This window comes from Mus caroli, unplaced genomic scaffold (genome assembly GCF_978045245.1).
Source record: "Mus caroli unplaced genomic scaffold, Mus_caroli_1 scaffold_12, whole genome shotgun sequence".
Taxonomy (NCBI): Eukaryota; Metazoa; Chordata; class Mammalia; order Rodentia; family Muridae; genus Mus; species Mus caroli.
Window position 1 is genome coordinate 5,219,968 of NW_028227267.1, and position 25,084 is coordinate 5,245,051.

Consider the following 25,084-nt stretch of genomic DNA (forward strand, 5'->3'; position numbering starts at 1 on the left):
TGGAGTTAGTTGTAATAGTTGTCTCTGGTTAGAGCTTGTTCCTCTCGTGATTCTGTTAGCCTTTATTACCAGACATGGGAGACCAGCTCTCTCCTGAGTTTCAGTGGTCAGAGCACTCTCTGCAGGCAAACTCTCCTCTTGCAGGGAAGGTGCACAGATATCTGGCATTCGGACCTGCCTTCTGGCAGAAGATGAAGACCCGAAACAGGGGCTGTCTCAGAAGCTGTGTTGCTTCAGCCTGTCCCAGAAGCTGTTAGTTTCTGTAGTCCACACTCTCACCTGCACAGACTAGTCTCAGAGGGATCTGGGAAGCAAGATGCCCCCCTCCAGGTGCTCCGAAAAAGCCCTCTTGGGCGGGGCGGACACCTCTCCTCTGCCAGGGAAGGTGTCCGGATGTCTGGATCCCAAAATGGGGTTTGCCTCAGAAGCTGTCCTCTAGGGACCTTAGGGGTATCTGCTGACTCTGTGCCCAAGTTGATCAGGTGCTGGTGCTGACCAGAAGGGACTTGTGACCCTTGTCAAGCTGGGTTTTCTGCTTCCCTAATGCTGCCTTAGGTCCCGCAAGATTGGATTGGAACATAAGTTGTGTTTCACTCACCAGAGGTCCTAAGATTGCATGGAGAGTCCTCTAGGGACCTCGGGGGTATCCACCGACTCCACACCCAGGTGACTAGGTGCTGGCACCGAACGGAAGGGCATAATTTTTTTTAATGTACATTTAGTTCAACCTCCAAAGTCCCCATAATCTATGGCAGTCTCAACAATGTCAAAAGTTCAAAATTCAAAGTCTCTTCTGAGATTCATCTAATCACTTAACTAAAATTCTCAAGGCAAGACAGAAAACTAGCTGGCCACACTCTAAACTCTGCATCTCCATGTCTGATGTAAAAGGTCTTCACATCTCCACTCCTTTTTCACCTTTTATTGGGTTAGTTCCACTCCCTGTTAATAGCATTCCTCAGGAGATATACTATGGCTCTGGAATCTCCAAAATCTTGGGGGTCTCTAAGGCAGCTTCAATGGCACAGCCTCTTGTTTCAGTGTCTGGGACCAACACATGATCTTCTGGATTCCTTCAAAGGGCTGGTATCACTTCTCTAGCTCTGCCCTCTGAAATGTTCTAAGCTCAGGTTGATCCACTCTACTGCTGCTGCCATTCTTGGTGATCAACCCATGGTACTGGAATCTCCAATACACTGGGGTCTTCAACTGCAACTAGGCTTCATCAATAACCTCTCATAGGCTTCATCAATAGCTTCTCATAGTGCCAAGACTCAGCTCCTTTGCATGACCCCTTCAGTCTTGGGCCATCAACTGTAACTTAGGTTGCATCTTCACCAATGACTTTCCATGGCCTCTCACAGTGCCAAGCCTCATCTGCTCTCCATGGCTCCTTCTTTGTCTTCCAATCCAGTACCACCTGGGTGATTCTTACACATTACCATGTACAGCTAGCTGCAGCATGAGGTATAACCTTGGTTGTCTCTGGAACATAGCTTCCTTGTGCTCTTAGAAAACAATTCCCAGAACATTTCACCTCAGTGATGCTGGTCTTTTCTTAATCACAGTTCATTTCTTAGCTTCAGCTAACCAGCATCAATCATCTCAGTAGTACCTTCTATTTTTCACTCTAAATCCAGAGCCACATGGCCTAATCTGCCATGTTCTGCTGCTTGCTGGGGATGAAACATGGTTCCCTTTATTCTTTTACCAGCTCTCTGTTTTCCAACTCCCTCTCTGCCTTAGCTTGGCTTTCCTGGAACTTGCTCTGTAGATTGACCTTGAACTGGGAGATCTGCATGGCTCTGTCTCTTATAATTCTAGGATTTAAGGCATGTAACACCATACCTGAATCTAAACTTATCTTGGTAGGACCTTGCACCAAAGTCCTACTCCCTTAATTTGTTATCTACTAGAACATAGAATTCAGTTCCATTTCACTTCTTGGTGTCTTTTTAATACTCAAGCCATATATTCTATATTTTTTCTTTCTCAGCTTGCTACACTTGTTTAAAATGTTCTTCATGAGAATTAACCAGAGAACAGAGTCTAAAGTGGGTGTTTCTGAGCCTTCATTTATAAATACAGTTAATCTGAGTCTCTTCACCTTACCTTCAGGTAGACTCTTCATACAAGGTAAAAAAGTAGCCACATTCTTCACCAAAATACCACAAAAACAGTCTCTAGGCCACATATTGAAATTCTCCACTGAAACCTCTTGGGCCAGGTCTGCACAATTTAAATCACTCTCAGTAACAAAGTCTTCTGTATTCCTACTAAGATAGCCCTAAGACCTATTTAAAGCATTCCACTGCTTTCCAAATCCACATTCTTCTGAACAAAAGCATGGTTATGCCTATCACAGCAATACCCCATTCCTCGTGCCAACTTCTGTCTTAGTTAGCGTTTTTCTACTATGAACAGACATCATGACCAAGGCAAGTCTTACCAAGGACAACATTTAATTGGGACTGGCTTACTGGTTCAGAGATTTAGTTCATTATTATCATGGTGGGAACATGGCAGCATCCAGGCAGTCATGGTGCAGGAGGAGCTGAGAGTTCTACATCTCCGTCTGAAGGTTGCTAGCAGAATACTTGCTTCCAGTCAGCAAGGAGTAAGGTATTAAAGCCCACATCCACAGCGACACACCCACCCCAACAAGGCTACACCTCCAAACAGTGTCACACCCTAGGCCAAGCATATACAAACCATTACAAGGGGTAAAGTCCTCTGTGCAGTATAAGCCCCAGTGAGAGGTGAGCAAACATTAGCCTCAGCTGTGAATAAAGCTATATCAGACCTTGATGAAAGATAGATGTTGGTAAAAAACCTTGATGTTTGGAAATTTGTTATCAAATGTTAAAAAATTATTAGACCTTTAAAGGCTTTGGCACTGCCTATGGGCAAGAAGACAAGGGATATGACTGATATTGGTTATAACATGCACCATGCTAATATCTTAGGTCACGCTGTAGCTAGATGTCTTCAATATAAAAATGTCCACTTGTTCAGTTGCAGGAAATACAGTTATTTGCAAAAAGACTGTGACCAAGCCACTAAAGATTTCAGATCTCAAACTGCTTGGTGCTTTAATTTTATTTGGGAAATATGGTCATTTACAACAAAATCGCGAGCATTTTTTAGGCATGTATAAAGGTAATGTTTCTTCTAAATATAAACCAAAAATAAGGCCTAGGCTTCTTGGGAGTTAGGGTGATATGTCAAGGGTTGCCATTTGTCCAATGAATTTAGGTCCAAGAGAGACATATAAAGTAATTTCTTTTTTTTTTAAAGATTTATTTATTATTATATCTAAGTACACTGTAGCTGTCTTCAGATGCACCAGAAGAGGGCGTCAGATCTCATTACGGATGGTCGTGAGCCACCATGTGGTTGCTGGGATTTGAACTCAGGACCCTCGGAAGAGCAGTCGGTGCTCTTAACCACTGAGCCATCTCTCCAGCCCCCAAGTAATTTCTTCTGTTTATAATTTCCCACTACACACCGCTCAATTACTGGTTTAAAACAGAAGAAGGAAAATGTACTGACAATCTTAGAGTTTGGGGTTCTTTAAAAACACAGAAATATTATAAGAATATGGTTTTCTTTTAAATTCTGGTGTGAGGTATGGGGCTGCTTCAGATTCTTTACAGCACTTGACTATGATTTACCTCATGCTCTACCAGAAGTATGATTTTCAGCTGCAGATAGTTACTACAATTGTGTGACTTTTGGAATTCTGGGGACTTTTCAGAGGGTATGTAAAATCTAGGGCCCTAACAGACAGGGTGGATTTTTGGTTGTTGGTTGTTGGTTGTTTGCTGTTGTTTGTTGTCAGTCATGGTTTGTTAAGTAATCATGCACAAAGAAGAAAGAAGAGCTGCTCCTGTGAAGACTCCACGATCCATCCCGATCCATCCCAGAGAACCCGCAGCACTCAGAGAACTTGGTAAGAACCCTACCCCCCCCCCCACCCCGAATTCCAGAGCTGCTGCTGGAAGCCTGGTGGACTTGAGCCCACCACCCACCAAACCCCCATCCTCCCAAATACCACGCCCCTTCTGTACTTTCCACTCCTTCTGCCTGGTCCTTGCTGCTGGGGCAGACTCCTAGTTGGTCTGCTCCCATGAAGACACCATATCCTGATTCATCCTAGAGGATATGCTGCACTCAGAACACTTGGACCCACTGCACTCAGAGCAGTTGAGCAGTTGAGTACCCTCTGCACTCAGAGGAGTTGAGGATCCTCTACTCTCAGAGCAGTTGAAGATTGGCTTCATTAAGGGCAGTTGGACAACAGCTTGATTGCTTCACTGAGGACCCAACATTCAGAAGGCCTCCCAGGAGATTTACTGAAGCCAGTGCAACAGATCAGCAGCTTAGGTGGGGGAGCTGGTGGAAGGACTGGGGAGCAGAGGGGTATTGCAACCCCATAGAAAGAACAACATTGATTGGCTGGATCACCCAGTGCTCCCAGGGATTAGACTACCAACCAAGGAGTGTACAGGAGACTATACACTGGATCAGTGGGTAGAAGATGGTAGGTGGGGTTGGAAGAGCACCCTCATAGAGTCAAAGAAAGGGGAAGGAAAAGAGGGCAGATATGGGATGGGGGGGGGCTTGTGGAAGGGTTACTTGGAAGTGGGATATCATTTGAGATGATTAATAAATAAACCCATTTTTTGCTTACAAGTGAATTATGGACACTATTTTATTCATATTTCATGCATAGTATGAACCCAGTCTTGAAATATCTCTATACTGGGCTTGATTTAAAGCTCTAGTTCCTCTTGCCCTAAACCCATTCATAAATGTCTTAGGATGCTTCCTACAGAATCTTTCTTGAAAGGATTGATGATCAGTTTCTATACAAAGTTATAACATTCTGATATCATAAAATAGCACCAATTCTAGCACATCCTTGTGTTGTACTGTTCCAAAAGTCAGACATATGGTAACCATCACATAGAGTGTGATTCCTGGATCCACACATCCTTCAAAGGACATCATATTTCATAACCCAGAAGAATTTTGGGCCAGCATAAAAGATCCACTGCAGAAGAAGTTGAGCTTGTGTTCAAAGGTAAACTTCTAGTAGAAGTCTATGCTTTACTGTGGAATTCAACAACTGAGATGCAAATCCTGGCTTTAAGTCGTCTCTGTGGTAAGATAAGTCTCTGTGGTGAGATTCTCTCGGGGTAGCACATTACAGTCATTACAATTGCAGGGCCTAACAAAAGCAAAGGCCAGCAAGTCCGTGCAGCGGGTGTACTAGTTACTTTTTCTTGCTGTGATAAAACGCCATGACCTACGCAGCTCACGAGTTTAATTTGGCTTGCACTTTCTGAGAGTCCTTAGTAGTGGCAGGGGCATAGAAACAGGCTGGAACAAGAACCTGGGAGATCACATCTTCAACCACACAGAGAGAACATAGAAAGAATTGGAAATGGGGCGAGGTCAGAAATTCTCAAAGCCTACCCCAGTAAGCTACTGCCTAAAGCAGGGTTTACACCTTCCTATGGTTCCTTAATGTGTCCAAACAGCACCACCAATGGGGACCATGTGGTCAAATACTGAGACTCAGTGGGACATTTCTCATTGTGTCACACAGTAGGATTTATAGACCATTACCCATTCTGAAGACTCCTCCAACATGTGCACACAAAAATAATATAAGTCACTGAATTAATAACTGGAAACATGGGGTACTGTTTTCTTAGCGTAGGGAGGAATGTGGATTTTAAACGTAAGGAAAATAGGTTCCACGCAGGCCTTGTCATGTAGCTGGTGTGTAGCCTTAGCTGGCCACTTTTCAAATCTCGCTATGTTCCAGTTTGTTTGCCTACAATCTGGACCAAAAGAATCACTCCCTACTTCAAGAATATTAAAACAAAGATGGCCCTGGAAAATTGTTTTTATTGTTTTTCTCATCTGTGTTATATTTTAAAACTGTTAGCGCATTTCCAGATACTTTCCGTTGCAAATATTATATAAAAACGAAGACAAAAAAGATACTCAAGAAATGAAAGTTGGGCCCAACTCTGACCTAAAGGGACCTAAAGAAAAAGGGAACAGCGCCAAGTGCTCCCGCCGATGTCCAGCAGGGGACGCTGCAGGCGGCGGAGACAGAGACGCGACCGGAAGTCAGACTGGTGGCTCTGGGGACCTGCGACGACTCCTCCTGCTTCCGCTGGTGGCCCAGGGCTGTGCTTGGTTCTGTCAGCCCGCTCCTCTGCTGTAGCCATGCCGCTAGAAAACCTAGAAGAAGAGGGACTGCCCAAGAACCCTGACCTGCGCATCGCGCAGCTGCGGTTTCTGCTTAGCCTGCCGGAGCACCGCGGGGACGCGGCGGTGCGCGAGGAGTTGATGGCGGCCGTCCGGGAAAACAGTGAGGCCCGCGAGCGCCGAGTCAGCGGCCTAGGCGGGGCGGTCGGGGTGCCTGGCGGGCGTCTCCGGTCGAGGCTTCATGGAGACCCCTAGGGAGGCCTCCTGGACCCGAGAGGGGCTTGCTTGCCTTAGTGGGTTCTTCCCCGCCGCCAGACGTTCAGGGAAGCCTCGGGTGCTTGTCTCGGCTGGACTCCGGCAAAGGCGCCGCGGCTTTAGTGATGCCTGTCGGTGTTTAGCTGCCGGCCAAGGGACAGTCAGGGTTCTGTCCCTAGTAGTCGAGTCGAATCAGTGTCCTTTCCCTGACATGAGGGACTCCTTTGGAACAGGAGCCGACCAGAGCAAACTGAGGATTCGATTCCCCTCCCTTTGGCCTTAGTCGCGATCAGTCCTGCTAAGATCAGCTCTCAAGCAGGCTCCCAGCTTCAAACCTTAGCCGTCCTTCCCAGGCCCACAGTTGGGAGGCGTCTGCTAGCTGACCTTCGGTGGGGTGGGAACAGCGAGCAGAAGCTAACAGGTTGCCTCATAATGCGTGATTTATGGCTTTTAGATATGGCTCCTTATTATGAAGCCTTGTGTAAATCCCTCGACTGGCAGATGGACGTGGATCTCCTGAGTAAAATGAAGAAAGCAAACGAAGAAGAGTTGAAACGTTTGGATGAGGAGCTGGAGGATGCAGAGAAGAATCTGGGAGAAAGTGAAATTCGAGATGCAATGATGGCAAAAGCAGAGTACCTCTGTCAGATAGGTGACAAGGTCAGTGGGATGCTCTGCCCTCTCTGGGTAGGTGACAGGGTCGGTGGAGATGCTCTGCCCTCTCTGCAGATGAGAGATCCTCCCGCTTTTCTGGAGGTACAGACCAATGTTGTTCATCAGTGCAAATGAGTAATAGCTCACTGGATAAGTGCATCTTTTTGTTTTAACAAAAGGATAATCATATTTACCTGTACTGAAGAGTCAGTACAGGAACAGTAGATGCATGACAGTGTTGCAGCACCCAATTCCCTGCTCTTAACAGAGCAAGGTTTGTGTTAGTCTTCCTTACTGTGTCATTACAAACAGATGCCCGTGAAGCTAGAGAGAAGAGGCTTGGTGGTTTAAGAGTATATTCTGCAGATCATCTTGGAGTAGACCTAAGTGCAGTTCCCACCAGCTCCCAGGTATCCGATCCCTCTAGCCTCCAAAGACATCTGCATTCTTGTACACATGCCCCCAGACACACATACACATACTTGAAAATAATAAAAATACTTCTCCAGAACAAAACAAGGGTGCAGAGGTTTTGCCTCCTCTGTTTACAACATTGGGGTCATTTTCAGTAGTAACTTATGTGGTTGGGAAGCAAATATTGTACATTTTAAAAGGTTTACAGCTGCCAGGCAGTGGGGGCGCACGCCTTTAGTCCCAGTACTTGGGAGGCAGAGGCAGGAGGACTTCTGAGTTCAAGGCCAGCCTGGTCTACAGAGTGAGTTCCAGGACAGCCAGAGCTACAGAGAAACCCTGTCTCGAAAAACCAGAAAATAAAAAACAATTTTATTTTACAGTAGGAGGCTGGAGTGATGGCTCAGGGGTTAAGACTGTTGGTTGCTCTCAGAGAGGGCCCAGGTTTGATTCATATCTCCATATGACATCTGACAGCCCACGTTAATAATTCCAGTTCTGGGAGATCCAATACTGTCTTCTGACCGCTGCTGGCACCTACCAGGCAAGCGCCATCATGCACAGGCATATATTTAGACAGGATACTCAAAGACATAAAGTAAATCTAAAAGAATTTACACTATTAATACTTATCAGTTAAGGGTTGCAGTCATTTGGGTTTTTCTTTGTTCTGTACCTTGAGAAATAACTAACTTACATAGCTCTTTGATAGCGCAGTTATGTACTTGTGTATGTATGTCTTGTAGAAAATGACTAGTGAACATGTATTTGTGTGCATGAGATCACTGTATGTTCCACGAATCCTCCTCTTCCATGCATCTGTCACTGCCTCTCAGAGAATTTTGTTAACGTTCTGGTTCACCGCTACCCCATCCACTTTTTGAGTAGGTTGTCTGTTCAGCTGGTAGGATGCACGAATTGCTTCAGCTGGTTTTGCTTTAACCAGCTGTAATAGTTGATTTTTCTTAAACAAATTGCTGTGGTGAAAAACATGTTCATATGTCTCTTAGTATCTATATGCTAGTGTTTTGGCGGGCTTTTTTTGTTGTTGTTGTTGTTTGTTTTTTTTTTTTAAAGATTTATTTATTATATGTAAGTACACTGTAGCTGTCTTCAGGCACTCCAGAAGAGGGCGCCAGATTTCATTGCGGATGGTTGTGAGCCACCATGTGGTTGCTGGGATTTGAACTCTGGACCTTCAGAAGAGCAGTTGGGTGCTCTTACCCACTGAGCCATCTCACCAGCCCACTTTTTTGTTTGTTTTTGTTTTGTTTTTTTTCTGATTTGAGACAGGGTTTCTTTGTGTAGCCCTAGCTGTCTTGGAACTAACTCTATAGACCAGGCTGACCTCAAACACACAGAGATCTGCTTGCCTTGGCCTCCCAAACTCTGGGATTTAAAGTGGTATGCCTCCACTGCCCATACATGCTAGTATTTCTTTAGGATACTGTTTAGTCTTGGGTGAAATTTCTGGGAGAGTGAACACTTATTTTCCTATGTGTGGCCATTTGTTCTAAGTAATCCTAGTGCTGGGTCTACTCTTTAGCATTTGAATGTAGGCTGACATGGTTCTCGTATTTAAAAATAGTGTAAGCTCTTGGATCAGATGGCCTGGGTTATATTTCCAGCCTCAATAGTCATTATTTACTGCAGCTGCAGTTTTCTCATGCAAAATAGGATGATGTGTTTCTACCTAGTGCTGTTTAAAGATACAGGGAAAGAGTTTAGAACTGCACTAGCCCAAAGAAAGGGCTTAAATTATAAACTGTTGAATTTTAATTTAAAACTTTAAAAAAATTTTTTAAATTTAGTAGTGGTCATTTTAAAAACTTAGAAATATAGTGGGGAAAACCCTTGAAATGTAGTATGAGTGTGGTTTGGTTTGAAAAGGTGGTCAGTGTGTATGTGACTGAGTGACTTGAAGGTTTTGTTTCAGGTCTTGCATTTAATCGTTGTGGCTTAGTCAGCATTGGGTGATTGCTCTTTGTGTTAAGGCTATATTCCTTCTATGTTGGCTCACAGCATTCTCCCCAAAAGAATGTTCAGGTTTTTTTCTTTTACTGACTGTTTCTAAATGTTTAATGGTTGCAGTGGTTTTATTATTAGTTGTATTTATCATCAATTTTTTGACGCTTAGTTCATTGCAGGTGTTAGTATAGACAGTCTTGTTATCTTTTAACTTGAATCATGATTACCTTTATTTTTGATACAAAACGGCATAAAGTCACCTACTATTTTAACTTTACTCTGCAAACTTGCAGTCATCCATTTCTTCCCAAACCCCTGGTTCCCTGGTGAGAAACAGTATTGCATTTCCAGGTCTGGGTACCAGGCATGCTCACTGCTGTTCTGACGCTTCCTTTTATACATTCATGAAGTGTGACTAATAATTGTAGAACATGCTATCCCGTTATGTCTGAAGAAACACCAAGTATAAAAGTGATTTTTATCACTGTTCTTGCAAAGCAGTGGAATCCCTTTCTCTCAGTTGAGATGAGATTGCATACGCATCTATTGAGTGCTCGAACCAGTGACATGAGCCTCTTAAAATGATTAAGAATTTATAGTGAACTTATTTGGAAGTAATGCTAATTGTTATAGGCAGAAATACAATTTCTATTATGTGCTTTTCATATCTTGTCCTCAGAATGAAGTGTTCCCTGGGCATTGTCAATACTTTCGTCAGCTAAAGGAACCCTTGATCTTTATCCCTATGACCCTTTCTTTCACTGGCATCTTACTTCAGCTCTACTTCTGTGCCACCAGCCACTCTCAGGAAAATCCTGGAAGCTGATGGCTTTGCTGAATTGTGTACTTTTAACCCCTTTGATCTTGAATTTGACAGGAAGGAGCTTTGACAGCTTTTCGAAAGACATATGATAAGACTGTGGCCTTGGGTCACCGCCTGGATATTGTATTCTACCTCCTAAGGATTGGACTCTTTTATATGGATAATGACCTCATTACTCGAAACACAGAAAAGGCCAAAAGGTACAATTAGCAGTGGATATGACCCTGGAAGTTATGGGCTGTTGATAGTAAGTTATTAATAAGTTGGTAGGCCCACATTTCCCCATTTTGTTTTGCTTACAACTGTGGAATTTGGTCCAAGAGTTGACATACTTGCTGAATAAAATACTTTACTTAAACTTTTTTTCTTTAAAAAAAAATTTATTAGCATTATGTTTCTGTTGTGTTTTTTGCTAGCCTAATAGAGGAAGGCGGAGACTGGGACAGGCGAAACAGGCTGAAAGTGTACCAAGGCTTATATTGTGTGGCTATCCGTGACTTCAAACAGGCTGCAGAGCTCTTTCTCGACACTGTTTCTACATTTACATCGTATGAGCTCATGGATTACAAGACATTTGTGACTTACACTGTTTACGTCAGTATGATCGCCTTAGAAAGGCCGGACCTCAGGGAAAAGGTGAGAAACCTTAACATCCTTTTAAAGACTGCTCATGCTTTCCTAACGTAAATACACAAAAATCATTACAATATTCATTTTTTTGTTGTTTGATTAATTGATTGATTGATGGGTTTTGTTTTAATACCCAGGTCATTAAAGGGGCAGAGATCCTTGAAGTGTTGCACAGTCTTCCAGCAGTTCGGCAGTATCTGTTTTCTCTCTATGAATGCCGTTATTCAGTTTTTTTCCAATCATTAGGTAAGGATCTGACTTCATCTAGTCCTGTGGGTACATAGCACAGCAGGGTATAAGAGAGGCTGCAGGTCTTAATACTTAAGTTCTGCCTATTGTGCTTAGTTAAGGCCAGCAAACTTGGTGTGTTTTATAAATTCCCAAATGTGACAATGATGTGTGTTTTTGATGCATGTGTGAAAGTCTTTCATGTTGCTTCTCTTCTATCATGTGAGTCCTGGAGATTGAACTCAGGTCATCAGGCTTGGCAGTAGATGCCTTTACCTGCAGAGCTGTGCCAAGGAAGCATCAGACATGGCCCTGGCATCTGATGAAGGGGTAACACTAGAACTAGGAATCTTGGCTGCACAGACATCCAGGTCTGTTACCCAAAGACAACAGAGACAAGCACAGGCAACTGAAAGCACTCAGTCTCTGAGAGGTCTCACAGAAGGGAAGACCAAAGTAATCATAAATATGACGCAATGGAGCAAAGCAAATGAAACAGAAAAAGGAGGGATGTCCAGTGACCATGAGACAGGGTGGAAGGGAGCAGGCTGCACTCTCGCCACAGTAAAGTTTACGTGACCAGTAAGATTCCCTTTTTCTTCTCAAACTACCAAGTTTTATAAAAATGTGGGGATAGGTTCTTTCAAATACTAGAAACTGGTACAATGTTCCTAGGGACAGCATGGTCAAGGTATACTGATATTTATGCAAAGTTCAATGTCTTAGACTACCTACATGTTCAAAACAGGATGACTTTTGCAAGGTTGAGCTGAAATCCTAGAAACTTTCTATCAGTAGACAATAAATTCAGGCTCACAGTACAGTCAGCATCCCTTCAACAACTGGAAGCTGTCAGCAACTTCACGTATTGAAACCCATGTACTTAGGCCATGATTCAAACAGCCCACCATCGGTGTAGTGACATAAAAAGCTGCTCCGTCCTACACTGTGACAAGGAAAAGCAAGTTGGAGAGTAGAATATGAAATAGAACTACAATATGTCCGGAAACTTGGTAACTGCTGCCTGAAAAGAAATACTTGCAACACCATGTTAGTGAAGACTGTCTACTGGTTTATAGGATTCTGTTGGAAAGTTGTCTAGTGTGTACCTAATTTTTTTAGTTGTTAAAGTATTAAGTACCAGGAAGGATTGTGTAAATAAATGTGTGTGGTTTGGGAGAGGGAGATACAATGCTTTTCACTTGCTGTTATACTCAGTTTCTAGAAACAATCACACTCTATGTGGCAGAGGATTCTATTCTTCCCCTTGTTCAGCTTGTCTCTTTCTATTTCTGAACTCAGTTAGTCATCATGATTTGGGACTGTGCTTACTAACATTGTTGTCTAATAATGTTCTCTGCTTAGGCAGTTTCTCAGAATTCTTTCCTGCCCACTGCCCCAGGAAGGGCTTCCCAAACATGCTGCCTCTGCCATTTTCTTCATAGAACTTATTACTTGCATCATGGTTTCATAACCAGAGCAGAAGCATATAGTATCTAGTAAGATAATTTATATTCCTGTAGATTGCTCATTAATATCCTATATACACCTTTTTTTTTTTTTTTTTTGCTTTTTTTGAGACAGGGTTTCTCTTTATAGCTCTGGCTGTCCTGGAACTCACTCTGTAGACCAGGCTGGCCTCGAACTCAGAAATCTGCCTGCCTCTGTCTCCCGAGTGCTGGGATTAAAGACGTGCGCCACCACACCCGGCTCCTATATACACTTTACTCTTCAATTTTGTTGCTACATCAGCCTTGTTAACAACTTGTCCTTAAACTTTACATTTTTATAAGTTTCATCACTCTTTATTGCTTATTTTGTGACTTTGTAAATATGTCTCTTTTTTGCTTTTGTTTTTCATTTATCACTCCCTCCTGCTTGGTATAATTGTAAATGAATGTTATAGAATTTTGCTTCATTATATAAAATGCGCCCGCCCAGTTATGCTGTGATCTGGGTGACAGTTCACTGACCTGTCTTTGTTGGATGCTGTGAGAGGACAGCAATATGTAGAGATCAGAGCTTCTGGGTTTAACGTCATCTTATTTATTGTAGCAATCGTGGAACAGGAAATGAAAAAGGATTGGCTTTTTGCGCCTCATTACCGATACTATGTAAGAGAAATGAGAATTCATGCGTACAGCCAGCTGCTGGAATCGTATAGGTCATTAACCCTTGGCTATATGGCAGAAGCTTTTGGTGTGGGTGTGGAATTCATTGACCAGTAAGTTTAACAAATTTATGTATCTAAACTGCCTTTTAATGTGTGCTTTGTACATTTTCTGAGTTTACACTGCTTCCTTCAGTTTTAAGGAAGAGAATTTCTGAACTATTATTTTAACAGTAGCATGTGTACATGTCTGCCTTCCTCAGGATACAGTTTCCAGTGAGATGAGCAAAGCATTGCTTGAGTAATTACACAAGTTTATATGGCTACAGATTTTATATCTTATATGTAGTGGCATTTTCTCTGATAATGTCAGAGTTACAATTTTCGTTAGGTTGGTGACAAAATGTGAGACTTGAACACTGCAATCATTGATTCAACAAATACTGAGCTGTTCATGTTTGGTGCTCTTGTAGATGTCTCTGTGACCTTCATGCAATTGAACACTGCGGGAGTGTAGAAAGGAGTGTAGACATTGGGAACTGTCTGCCTAGATACAGCATGCCTGAAGAGGCTCGGGAGCTTGCTCTTCTTGAGAATTGTCAGCCAATTGTGAAGATCTCCATATACAGAAAAGGGAAAGAACAAAAAGATGAGAGCAAATTCAGATATCTAGCATGGCTGCGTCATAGCTGAGGAACAGCAGTTGACTTGGGGCCTTATAGTTCATGGTGTAGAGCTTGGATTTTGAGTCTGTGTGTTGTGCAATCCCACTGAAGGGTTTTCACCATGAGAGCAACAGTTACATCCTGTGTCTTACACAGTAAGGGAACCTAGGTAATAACTGGGCTGTTCAGTAGCACAGGCAATTTTAGTGTAGTTGAAGATGTCTGTGTGATAAATGTTGATGGTTTGTTCACAATGAAGAATAGAAAAGTGATGGTTAAAATTAAGTTGTTTTAATTCTGATCATTCTCTTGTGGCATATAGTTTTTCATTATATTTTATCATAAAAAATTCAAAGAAATTTTAATTTGTATAATGAATTTTGTTTTGTACACTTTGTGTATGAGTGTGAATCTGTCGATCTGGCTGGCAGGGACTCCCGCAGCATCTTGAAATCTGAGGTTGCCGCTGCTCCTCCCTCTGGTTTCCTAAAGCATTCGCTGGGAGTTAGAGGGATGGCAGGTCTCAACCCAGACGCTTGCAGGTGGTGTACTCAAGTGAGCATGGCTAAGAGCTGCTGCAGTCCTTACATCAAACTGGAGTGGATTGAAAGCAGCTTTTGTGTTTCATTGTGTTCTGGGACGGCATAAGGAAGCGAGGGAAAGTATTAGGAAAGAAATGGGCTGTTTTTCTAGTACAGGCAGCCGTTGCTTTTCCAGTTCAGGGTTTATTGACTCTAACAATTTTTTCCTATATCTCTGAGCACTTTTTTTTTCTTTTTCCCATACTTGTGGTACTTTTTTTTTTTTTAATAACTTCTAGGGCCAGGTTTATTCTAGTAGATGACTCAAGCCTGCAATAAATCAGACATGCCAGTGCTGTGCATCTGGTAGATCTCACCTGTAAGACAAGAGTTCTGTTTTTCTAAACTAATAGTGGATATTCTTCTTCTCAATCAGGGAGCTGTCCAGGTTTATTGCTGCTGGAAGACTACACTGCAAAATTGATAAAGTAAATGAAATAGTAGAAACCAACAGGTATCCTTATTATCTTAATCATTTGTTATTGCTGAGAATGGGGTAGTTTTAAGTGCCTGTGTGTGTACAAGTAGGTTACCTCTTGTCAGGGAATCATATGGCTGCTAAATAATTCATTTTTTCCCTTTACTTTATTTATAGACCTGATAGCAAGAACTGGCAGTATCAAGAAACCATCAAGAAAGGAGACTTGCTGCTAAACAGGGTTCAGAAATTATCCAGAGTAATTAACATGTAAAGCCACTTTACAACGTGTTCCTTTACAGACCTTACTTGGAAGCTTTTCTAACTTCTTCACTGTGTGCCCACTTCAACAGCATCAAATAAATATGTCATTTGTTTCTTTCTGTTTCATTTTTTTTCCTAAACATACATGTCTATAAGTACTGGGTCCACTAATGCCACTTCAGTTATTAATGAAAAATGCTCTGTCTTTTGCCTGTCTGTGTGGTCCACAATCTGGAGGTTATAGTCAGACTTAGTCACCAGGATTCTGCCTATTAGCAAGTGAAGGGAGCTCATAGAGCCGTTCTCTCTTGGTTTAAAGTACAGGGTTCCGGGTGCTCCAGACCACAATGCAGCAGGGTTCCCACTGAATATGAAAGAAGATAAGTAAGTTTTTCTTGCACTCTAACAAAACTAAATACATTCTCCCTCACAGAAGCTTGTATGAACTGGACTCCAGAATATGACTTAGCTAAAGACAGATTCTCAAAATCCTGTAGAAATATTAGCAAAATGAATATTTATTTTGGTCGATCCTTGTAAGCAGGGGAGTCGGGAGGGGAGGTCAGTGCTATAAAAGTATAAAAGCATATAAAGGGAGGGGTACAGGTTATGAAGGGAACTCTACTCTGAATTACACAAGTGAGACATGGGGGACACTGGGGACATGTTGAGCGAAGGATGACCAGGTTGGACTTAGTGTTTTCTTATGTCATTGTGTATTGAGTGCTTACGAATTAGAGGCAACAAGATTTGCTAAACGATTAGTGAGATAGGAGAGGCTAAAAGAAAATGAGGTGAAGATCCCGTAAGCCCTGAGTTGAAGGTGACTGTTATCTTAAAGCATCCTGACGGAGGCAAACCATGAGTTCACCATAAAAGGCAAGGGAGGGCAGAGAAAAGTTCCTGGTGTTTTAAGAACACGTTTATTTATAGGAATGAGAACACATCTCACCTGACTGAAAATTGGTACTAATTCAGCATTTCTCCATGAAAAACTCTGCAGTGATCGTTACAATAGGATAGAAAATCATGACAAAATATTACATTATCTTCAAAGTCAAGATCATGTCCTCAGAAAGAGTGGTCCCTGGTATGCAGTATAGGTAATGTTATGTATTGTCAGACTTGTATTTGGAAGGAGTTTCTTGCAGCTCCAGGATGTTGGATAGGAAGGAGGCAGCCTGTTGGATATTCCTTTTTTTTTTTTAATATTTATTTATTTATTACATGTGAGTACACTGTAGCTATCTTCAGACACTCCAGAAGAGAGCATCAGATTTTATTACGGATGGTTGTAAACCACCATGTGGTTGCTGGGATTTGAACTCAGGACCTTTGGAAGAGCAGTCGGCACTCTTAACCGCTGAGCCATCTCACCAGCCCCTGTTGGATATTCCTAAAGTATTTAAAAACAACAAGGTAGGGATTTCAAAGAAAAAAAAACTCTTTAATTACCTGATTAATTTCTTCTTGGCCTTTTGGTCAAGAGTAATTATAGAATATATTTAGAAGTGAAAGAACTATGAGTCACTGAGTGCAGTCTCTGTAAGAACGTGTGTGTTCCTCAGCACTAAATCAAATCCCTCCCACTCAAGGCTTAGGGATCTCCTTGGGAGAGCAAGTTTCTATAAGCCAGAGGGGTTGGGGGACTGACTAGAGCAAGCTCTTCTATGAACATAAACACGGCTCATGAAGTCAGGCTGGGAAGAGGTGCAGGGTCTGCACAAGTATATGATGGTTTCCAGTTTACTCTGAGTGTAGGCAAAGGCATCTGCTTCTTGTGCCTTCTCTTGGGCCATTTCCTTTCTGCTGTTTTGTCCAATTCTAGTTTTGTTCTGTCTTGTTTTATTTTTATTCCTTAGAAATCTGTTTTCTAATGAGAGACACAGAGTGAGTGGCTAGGGGGCGGTAAGGAGAAACTGAGTAGCTGAGGGAGGGAAACCCTAATCAAGATACATACTATGTGGGGGGCAAGGACCAGAGCATCTCTGATGGCAGCTCACACCTGTCTGCAACTAGTTCCAGGGCTTCTGGCACCCTTAACAAGGGCAAACATGCAGGCAAAACACTAATGAACATTAAAAAAAACAACATACTTAAAAAAAGATGTGAGAAAAGAACTATATTCAATAAAAGGAAAAAAAGACAACTTCATGCCCTTTTAAATTTATTAGAATTCTCTGTTTTAACTAAAAAAAAATTGTTTTTTCCAACTCATACTTGAAATTGATTTGGCCTGCTGGAAAGACAACTATGGCTTTAAGGTCAGAGAATGCTCTACCCACACTCTTCCTCGCTTAAAATGTGCTCAGTTTTAACTTTTTTCAAAAGGGTTATCAATACTTTTCTTCTTTTCATGAAAAGTAATAAAGGCTCTTTGAGAAAGAAATCCAGGCATTTCAAAGTAGAACTACTTTTTTTAAAAAGTGCCCACTGCCTAGAGCAGTGTAAGGACAGGTCTCTGCAAATAACATGGTGGTGGTTTTGTGTTCACCATTTGCATGTATACACAACTGTTAAATAGTTTAAGATTCGTTAGAAATTGTGAATAAACTCTTCAAGTTTCAGCTTAGAGCTGAAAACCAAAATCCAACTTTGTGTGTACGTGCGCGCACGTGTGCCACATATATATGGGGTGCCCCCAGGAGGCCTGTGGTAAGTACTGGGACTGGAATTACAGGAGGTTATGAGTTCTGGGAACTAAACTTAGCTGAGCCCTCTATCTAGCCCCTGACACCTCTGAAATATGGCTGCAAGACATGAAAAAACAGTTCCACCCCACATTAAGCAGACAAGGCCAGTTCTAGGCCCAGCTCCCTATGACTGGGCCATCTGACTCCTAGAGAAATTCATCTTTGATTCTATTTTATAATCTCTGGAAAATATTGAGGTTCATTTTACTCTACAGACCTCAAAAGTCCAGATCCACTTTGAAACATGTTTTTGTGAAGAATGTCAAGTCGTCTAAACCAATGCCATGAAGCTGACCAAGAGTTTTAACAGCTAACGGTTTACACACTGCAACAAACCTAAGTTTGACTCTACAAACTAGTCATTCCTGGCTTTGACAGTCTGTCTTTTGGCTTTTACATTGTAAATACTGATGCCACTGAAGGAATTCCTGCATTATGTCCCACAGAAAACTAAGGCTGGGAAAGCAAAGGAGGCATTCAGTGTCACAAACTTACATGCTGATCACGAGTTGCATGGACCTTTTTAGATGTATTCTAAGGGGAAAAAAGTAAGGCCACCACCCAACTTTTAAGCAATCATGGCTAGTTTTTTAATCATAAGCAAGTGTGGTAGAGTAACTGATTCAGTGTCAAGCTAAGTTGTATGTATTCATGCCCAGATTCTAGACCTGGCCCATTTTGGCGCGTTTGTTTTCCCTGTATGTGAAGATATGACGTCACCAGCCTGTGTTAGAAAAATTGAGCCAAGTATTTCTTTAACCTCTAATTAACCCAGCCTGTTTTTTTCTAACTTAAAGGCCTTTCACAAAACGAAAAAGGAGGGAAAATTAAAAGTCAATTGGCAGGAAGTTGAAATAAGCTAGTTCTTTTTTAATATAGCCTACTATTAAATACATGGTATACTAAAGTTTGATTTTAAAAGCAAAATGAACATCTGTTTTTCCCAGAATATTCAGCCATTTCCATGACTCAAGACAACTCCATTTCTACTGCCAATGTTATTCTTCTGTGCATGCCACGCCTTCTGCGCAGGTTACAGGTGAAAACTCGAAAAATCTCATCAACTTAACTAGACATCGAAGTCTTTGGAAGATCTCCAGAATTAGTCTCCCACTTAGCAGGAGAAGGAACTCAACAGTGCTTACCTGGGTCATAGCAGCAGCCTTGCAATTTACTTCTGCCCCAAACTCCTCTGTCAATTCTCTCTGCAGCAGCTTCTGGAGGGAACTGGCAGGGATGGATATTTTCAAAAGTATTCATAGTATTTGAGGCTCCTCTCCTGGGAGAATTCTACTTTGTCCAATGGGGCACCATGACTAAGTTTCCACTTTGGCCTAGGAGCTTTGGCTGTATTAAACGAGGGTAACAAGGACCAATAACCAGCTTTACAAAACCAGCACCATAGTGAACTGCATGCAGCAACAAGAACATCAGTTTCCTAGACCAGAAAGAGAATAGTTTAAGAGACGGCTTTTGAAAATTTATTACATTCTGTGTATAAGAGAGAACATGCATGCTTGCTATGGTACATGTGTAGCTAGTCGACAGCTTGGAGGAGTCTATAAATCTACAACGTATATCATAGGGATCAAACTCAAGTCTTCAGGTTTGGCAACAAGTGCTTGTTCCCAGTGGGTCACCTTGCAGCCCCATGGACAGCCTTTTGATTAGGAACTGTAAAGTAAAAACATGTTTGAAGAGCCTAACAAGGTCAGAAATAGAGAAGAGAAGCCTGTCTTTGACTTCTGGGCTGCTGCAATAACCTAGGTGTCAGGTGCACAGACCCAGGAAGAATCTCTGGGCTTTAATGGTTATCTCCAAGTCAGTATGAACTTGTTCTTTATGTTCCTGAAAATAAAGGCTCATGACAGCAACCATCTCACAGCTCCATCCGTGTCTTCTATGCAGCAAGTTTCATGAATAATCTCCCGCATTTCATCTCACCTTTATCCTGCTTGTACTTTCATCCGTCGCTGCCAGTAAGATCCCATATGGCAAGATCCAAAACTGCTACCTCTGCCCCTTGAGATGGCTTCTTACTATCCAGGGCAGACGACTTGCAAAGAGAGGCAGTAAGGAAGCCCCCTGCCCCTTTTTTATGGCCCAAGACAGTGATGTGTTCACAAGGAGATTTGTCACTGGATCATCGTGTTAAGCCATCAGAGAAGGAAGTTCATGAGGCACTGAGGGGTCAGCCCAGTTTGGCTAATCTATATATAAATGAGTTGCTTCCTTTAAGCAACAACCAAAAAAAATTTTTTTAATGATTTTTTTATAGATACAATTAATGCACCTTGAATATAACTAAAATGCATTTGTATGTATAGTAAGTGGAGAGATTAAAAAAAAAAATCAAAGACTGTATGAGCTCCAGATTTAAAACCTCTCTAGCAGGTAAAAATGTGATGAAAATTTGTCAAATTCACAAATGAGCAGGCTGAAGCAGAATGCTGTCTTTGTACTACCAACTCCTCCCTTTCCTGCACATACAGGGTCAGGCCAGGATACAACACTGTCTTGCTTATATGGGGATCGATTTCAACCAAGACAGAGCTTTCTGCCCAAGAATGGGAACACTGTAAGGTCTCAAGAGAACTGAGACTCATAGTGGAGGGAAGGAAAAGCAAAGGGTGCCTGATGAAAAGCTGATGGGAAAGGTACTAGACAAGGCAGAAACGCATGCAGCCAGCCGTGTTTATTGACAAGTCCTAATTTTATTGCCCATTTAGTAACAAACTAATTTCTCATAAAGCAAAACACAACTTTTCTTATAAATAGTATAAATTATTTTATTTACAGAAACTTGTTATAAAACAAATAGACTATATATTTCTTCTCCTTTAAATATCCAAAGTCATTTTCTACGCTTGACATTTGTTCATTTCTACACAGCAGCCACACGCAGTCCAGCTGAGACGCTCTGGATTATGGGTACACATGGATCAAACTAGTCACACATTTTAACACAGGAGATTGCTTTAATGAACAAGCTAAAAAAAAAGTTCCTTTCAAGGCCCTGCATTCACTGACAGTATGTAGTGCTCATTTAAGTGATCTGAAAAAGGTACAATGTCTTACGTAAGATGTAAAAATGATTACTGTCTTAAACAGTAAAACTTTTAACAATCATTTTTCAAAGCCTAACTTTTCCCCAACCCAGGACAGAATGGAGACATGAAGAAGTCCATTGGCAACAGAACTCTTACAGGAAGACAGCTGCCTTTATAAGTTACTTTTTTGTTTTTCAAATTAAAACATTTTTTTCAATGTTCTCAGAGGTACTTCTTGTGTTTTTTAATACAAAATATTTTAAATATCCTATCTTAAACTGTGAATAACAAAACAGTTGCTGGCTGACAACAGTTTATAACCCTTGGTGGCACTGGGTAGTCCATTGCCAGTTAAATTACCGTGAACCGAAAGGTCTTAATTTTAAAATACCTTATAAAAATCACCAGTCTTGGTGGCTTTTAACTTCTTCCCTAAAACTTTAAGAAATAATATTTAGGTGGAAAAAGCAAACTCCAAAAGTTCAACTCAGCATTCAAGTCTTTAAAGATGTCTGTCTGAGCTTAAACTAGGTTCAGGCACTTTCAGTGTGTTTTGTTTGTTTCCTCGTTAGTTTTAAACCACATCATATACTAATAACACGGGTGTGCTCAGAGAGCGAGCGGGTGAGCGGGAACACTCACTGCCCCCTTCTCTCTCTCTCTCTCTCTCTCTCTCTCTCTCTCTCTCTCTCATAAGCACGCTCGCACACACATGCGCGCGTGCACACACACACACACACTCACGCACACACTAAACAAGGAAAAGCAGTGTGTCACTTAGCTCCATGTAGTCTATTTGGAAATCAGGCAACAGAGAAGCCGTGCCTGCTTCATCTGTATAAAACCACTCCCAAGACACTAAAAGGGACAGCGACTCCCACACAACAGAGGCATCCCTTAACTGTAAAGGAGGCAGGTTCTAAACTACTGGCTTGGCAGTGAACCACTTCAAATTATAAAAAGGTATTTATTTTTATTAATTAATAAATAAATACTAGATGATCTCAATTGTACCAAAACAGGATATCAGAAAAAAAGACCTGTGCAAAAATACTTATTTAAATATGTACAATTCATTTTTAACAAAATATGTCTTCTGAAATAGGGATACTTCCATATTTATAATAGAACAAGAAATTCCAAAATAAAGATACAAAAGTAGGTTTTTTTTATAATTCTTTGTTCATCATTGCAGCACTTTTATTTTATTATTTATTTATTTATTTATTTGTAGTTTAAGAAAACTGCAGAAGCTGTCATGAATTCTATTGGAAAGAATATAAAAAATTATGGTGGTTTTAAATTGACACCGAAGTCTGTCTAGAAATAACCCAAGCACTGCAAAATTTTTTTTTTGCAAGTTAAGATTAAATTCAAAAAAATATTTGTACTCCCATATTTTAAATGGTCTTAACTGTTCATCATCATAAAAAGTAGTTGTCAGAGAAAATAAAATATTTGAACAGTCTAAACTTTAGTAGCACTGTTTAGAATATGTCTGTTTGTGGCAGGCAAAATCCAAAAAATGGCTTTTCCTAATCCCGAGGCTTTGTGTGTTTCCTGGAGATATAATGAAGTTCAATTAAAGTCCCAGTCTAAGAAATCAAATTATAACACTCATTAACCTAAGTATCTACTTTATTCTGAATAAACTTCCTATTGTGGCTCCTATTCACATCTTTTGGAACAACATCTGTCTATAAATTCCATCATTAAAACCATCAAGTCCCCGGCTCTGAAAATAAATCTCCCCCCTACCCCATTGCACTTGTCATCGAGTAATGACTGTGTGAGTTTGGATCCCTCTCCTCCTTGCCCAGCACTAGGAGAGGCGATCAGATGACCCTCCTAAGTCTTCCACACTGGCCCATCTGCACTCTCCTCAGAGCTGCTCTAGCATCATCTTTAAAACAAACATTCACTGACTGACTGCATAATAAGTGAATAAGATTTTGTTTTCCCTTCCTTAAAAAATTCGACATTTCCATTAATTTACAGTTAAAGTATCTGCATAAAGTGTTTGTGTTCTTACATAATAAGAGTAAATGTAGCAATTCACATTATTAGGCTGGTAACCAAGTACGTACTCATTCTACCTGCTGTTGACTGAAATTCCCTGAATCTCAAGTTTGTAATCTAAGAACTGTAAAGAAAGGCTATGCCCAGACACTGGCCAGGACAGGGCTAGCCTTGGGGGCTGTCCTGTAGGACACTCTGCTGTACTCTTCTTAAGCCTGAGAACTCGGTCCTCTGAGCAGGAGGTGTTACAGTGGCCGGCCCTAAATCATGCCCAAGTTCACTGGCAGACGTCTTTTCAAGCAATGTGTTAACACATTAAACATTCTTTGGGAGTGGGGTACTGAGAAATCTTAAAGAGGGCGTAAGCCTCACTAAAGGAAGACAGATGGCTGTCACTGTCACAACAGAGAAGGGCGAGCACTAGTAGACACTCTCCCTTCTGCAAGCTGCTTCTCTCCATGGCACGCATCCTTTCTCGGGGATCCCCACCTCAGCCCACCTGCATTCAAACAACCACCGACTGGACTGGCGGGACACCGGGACAGACACGGCAGCAGGCCTGGAAGCACAGACTCACACTTAGTTCTTCAAACACTAAGTCAAAGAGGAAGTGGGAGTAATGCCTTGGAAATTTTAAGGACATGATAATAACTTTTAAAAAGGCAAATCTCAAAAAGCAGACCGAGTAAGACAATGACCCAATCTGACACACTGTTCAACACAATCACAGTAGTGAGACAAGTCAGGCTCTTTGGAAATCCTACAAATTTTGCCTCACTTGAAAATTTTTTCACCTCCCTGAATCCAGTGTCCCAGTTGGCTTTTCATCACCAACTGCTTTCCTTGTCTCTCTTTCCATTTTTCTTTTCTTCATTCTTCCTTTTTCTTTCTCTCTTTTTATCACACATGCTTTTGTACCATGAAAACTAAGCTTCTGAGATACTTTAAACTTAACATCCAGGCGCCAGCAGCTTTGAGCCAGTCCTTACATCTGAAGAACTTGATAAGCTTCTCATCCCAAATTAATTGAAAAGGGCGGGGCTACTAAGTCATGACGCACTGACCAACAAACATCTCAGCATTCTATTCTTCAACAGTGCTATAAAAATTCTAAAGCCAGATATCCTCTAGGAGGCTACTCAGGATGCAGCTCGCTCCCCTTTCCTTGGAAGGCCTTCAGTCTCCAGTTAAGGTGTCTACCTTCTGGATCCTGACTGACAGATGGCAAAGAAAGAGGAAGGCAAGTCTACAGAAACAATCCTCCCCAGCCAATCTACTTCAAGAGTGACTCCATGATATGCTCCAAATGAAAAAAACAAAACACAATACAAACACAAACTTCTCCCGGATTGGGAAGCAAGCAGTCCAGAGCACTTTAACACTGAGAGAACAATCCGGTGGCTGACGTGATCCAGTGTTCTTTACCTGTACTCACTGCTACAGACACAGCTTCGGGAAATCCTTGTCAAACAGCCAGAGGTTACCCTGAAGGCCCACAGGAGTTTAGAAAAAGAGACTCAAAGGCATCGTGGAGTCCAGAGTGCTGAGCAGAGGTGGAACTTGTCTTCAAAAATGTCTGGATTATTCCTTCCAGTGGCACTGTCAGCTGTCAGGGTCGTGCCTTTGGCTTTCAAAACAGAGGGGATGAGGAAATACGTAAGTAAGTGGCTGGATGCAGTGCTCCCGACTCTACACAAGGGCATCCCATACCTAAGTTCCCTGACCTGCTGGGGTCAGGGAAAGCCATCACAGGACCAGCCTGAAGCTTTGTAAAGACGCACTTAAAAACAAAAAAAACAAAACAAACAAAAAAAAAAAACGGGCAACAAGAGGCCGCTGTGTGGAGGTCTAGCCCTCCGGTTTCCTTCTAATCTAAGGTGGATTTTTTTGTTTGTTTTCATTTTTTAAACTTGTGTCCTTGGAGGTATTCTAGGTTGTCAATTCAGAACAAAACTCGATGTGCTAACACACGGGTCTGGTGGTCTAAACCCGAGGCACTGCTTACAGCATAGGGAAGGAACTCTGGCCTTCCCACGGGGTACATTAAAGTCAGAAGCCAAGCAAGAACGCATTTGCAGGTCAGGGAG

The 25,084-nt window shown here is 41.8% G+C and overlaps 2 protein-coding genes across 5 annotated transcripts in view; one reads left to right on the top strand and one right to left on the bottom strand.

Moving 5' to 3' along the window:
- The first annotated feature begins 6,154 nt into the window (after window positions 1-6,154).
- Window positions 6,155-15,350, top strand: Psmd6 (proteasome 26S subunit, non-ATPase 6). The gene is made up of 8 exons (XM_021181496.3): window positions 6,155-6,391; window positions 6,938-7,143; window positions 10,394-10,539; window positions 10,756-10,975; window positions 11,107-11,215; window positions 13,253-13,421; window positions 14,930-15,007; window positions 15,149-15,350. Exons 1-8 carry the CDS (start codon window positions 6,247-6,249, stop codon window positions 15,243-15,245), a joined length of 1,170 nt encoding a protein of 389 aa, XP_021037155.1. The 5' UTR covers window positions 6,155-6,246; the 3' UTR covers window positions 15,246-15,350.
- Window positions 15,351-17,837: 2,487 nt separating this feature from the next.
- The window catches only part of Atxn7 (ataxin 7), a 147,965-nt gene continuing 140,718 nt past the window's right edge, over window positions 17,838-25,084 (bottom strand). For 3 of the 4 annotated variants that reach the window (XM_029469048.2, XM_029469049.2, XM_021182001.3), the window contains one exon: window positions 17,839-24,624. In XM_029469048.2, coding sequence (XP_029324908.1) covers window positions 24,515-24,624 — 110 coding nt within the window. In that variant the 3' untranslated portion in view covers window positions 17,839-24,514. Of the gene's footprint in view, window positions 24,625-25,084 lie in introns of all 4 variants that reach the window. The other variant, XM_029469050.2, reaches the window with a different exon arrangement.

Bases quoted from the DNA above. Each gene is read 5' to 3' on its own strand.
- Psmd6 (XM_021181496.3), top strand. From the start codon at position 6,247: ATGCCGCTAGAAAACCTAGAAGAAGAGGGACTGCCCAAGAACCCTGAC. The intron at 10,540-10,755 runs GTACAATTAGCA...GTTTTTTGCTAG, and splicing joins AACACAGAAAAGGCCAAAAG to CCTAATAGAGGAAGGCGGAG. The intron at 13,422-14,929 runs GTAAGTTTAACA...CTTCTCAATCAG, and splicing joins GGTGTGGAATTCATTGACCA to GGAGCTGTCCAGGTTTATTG.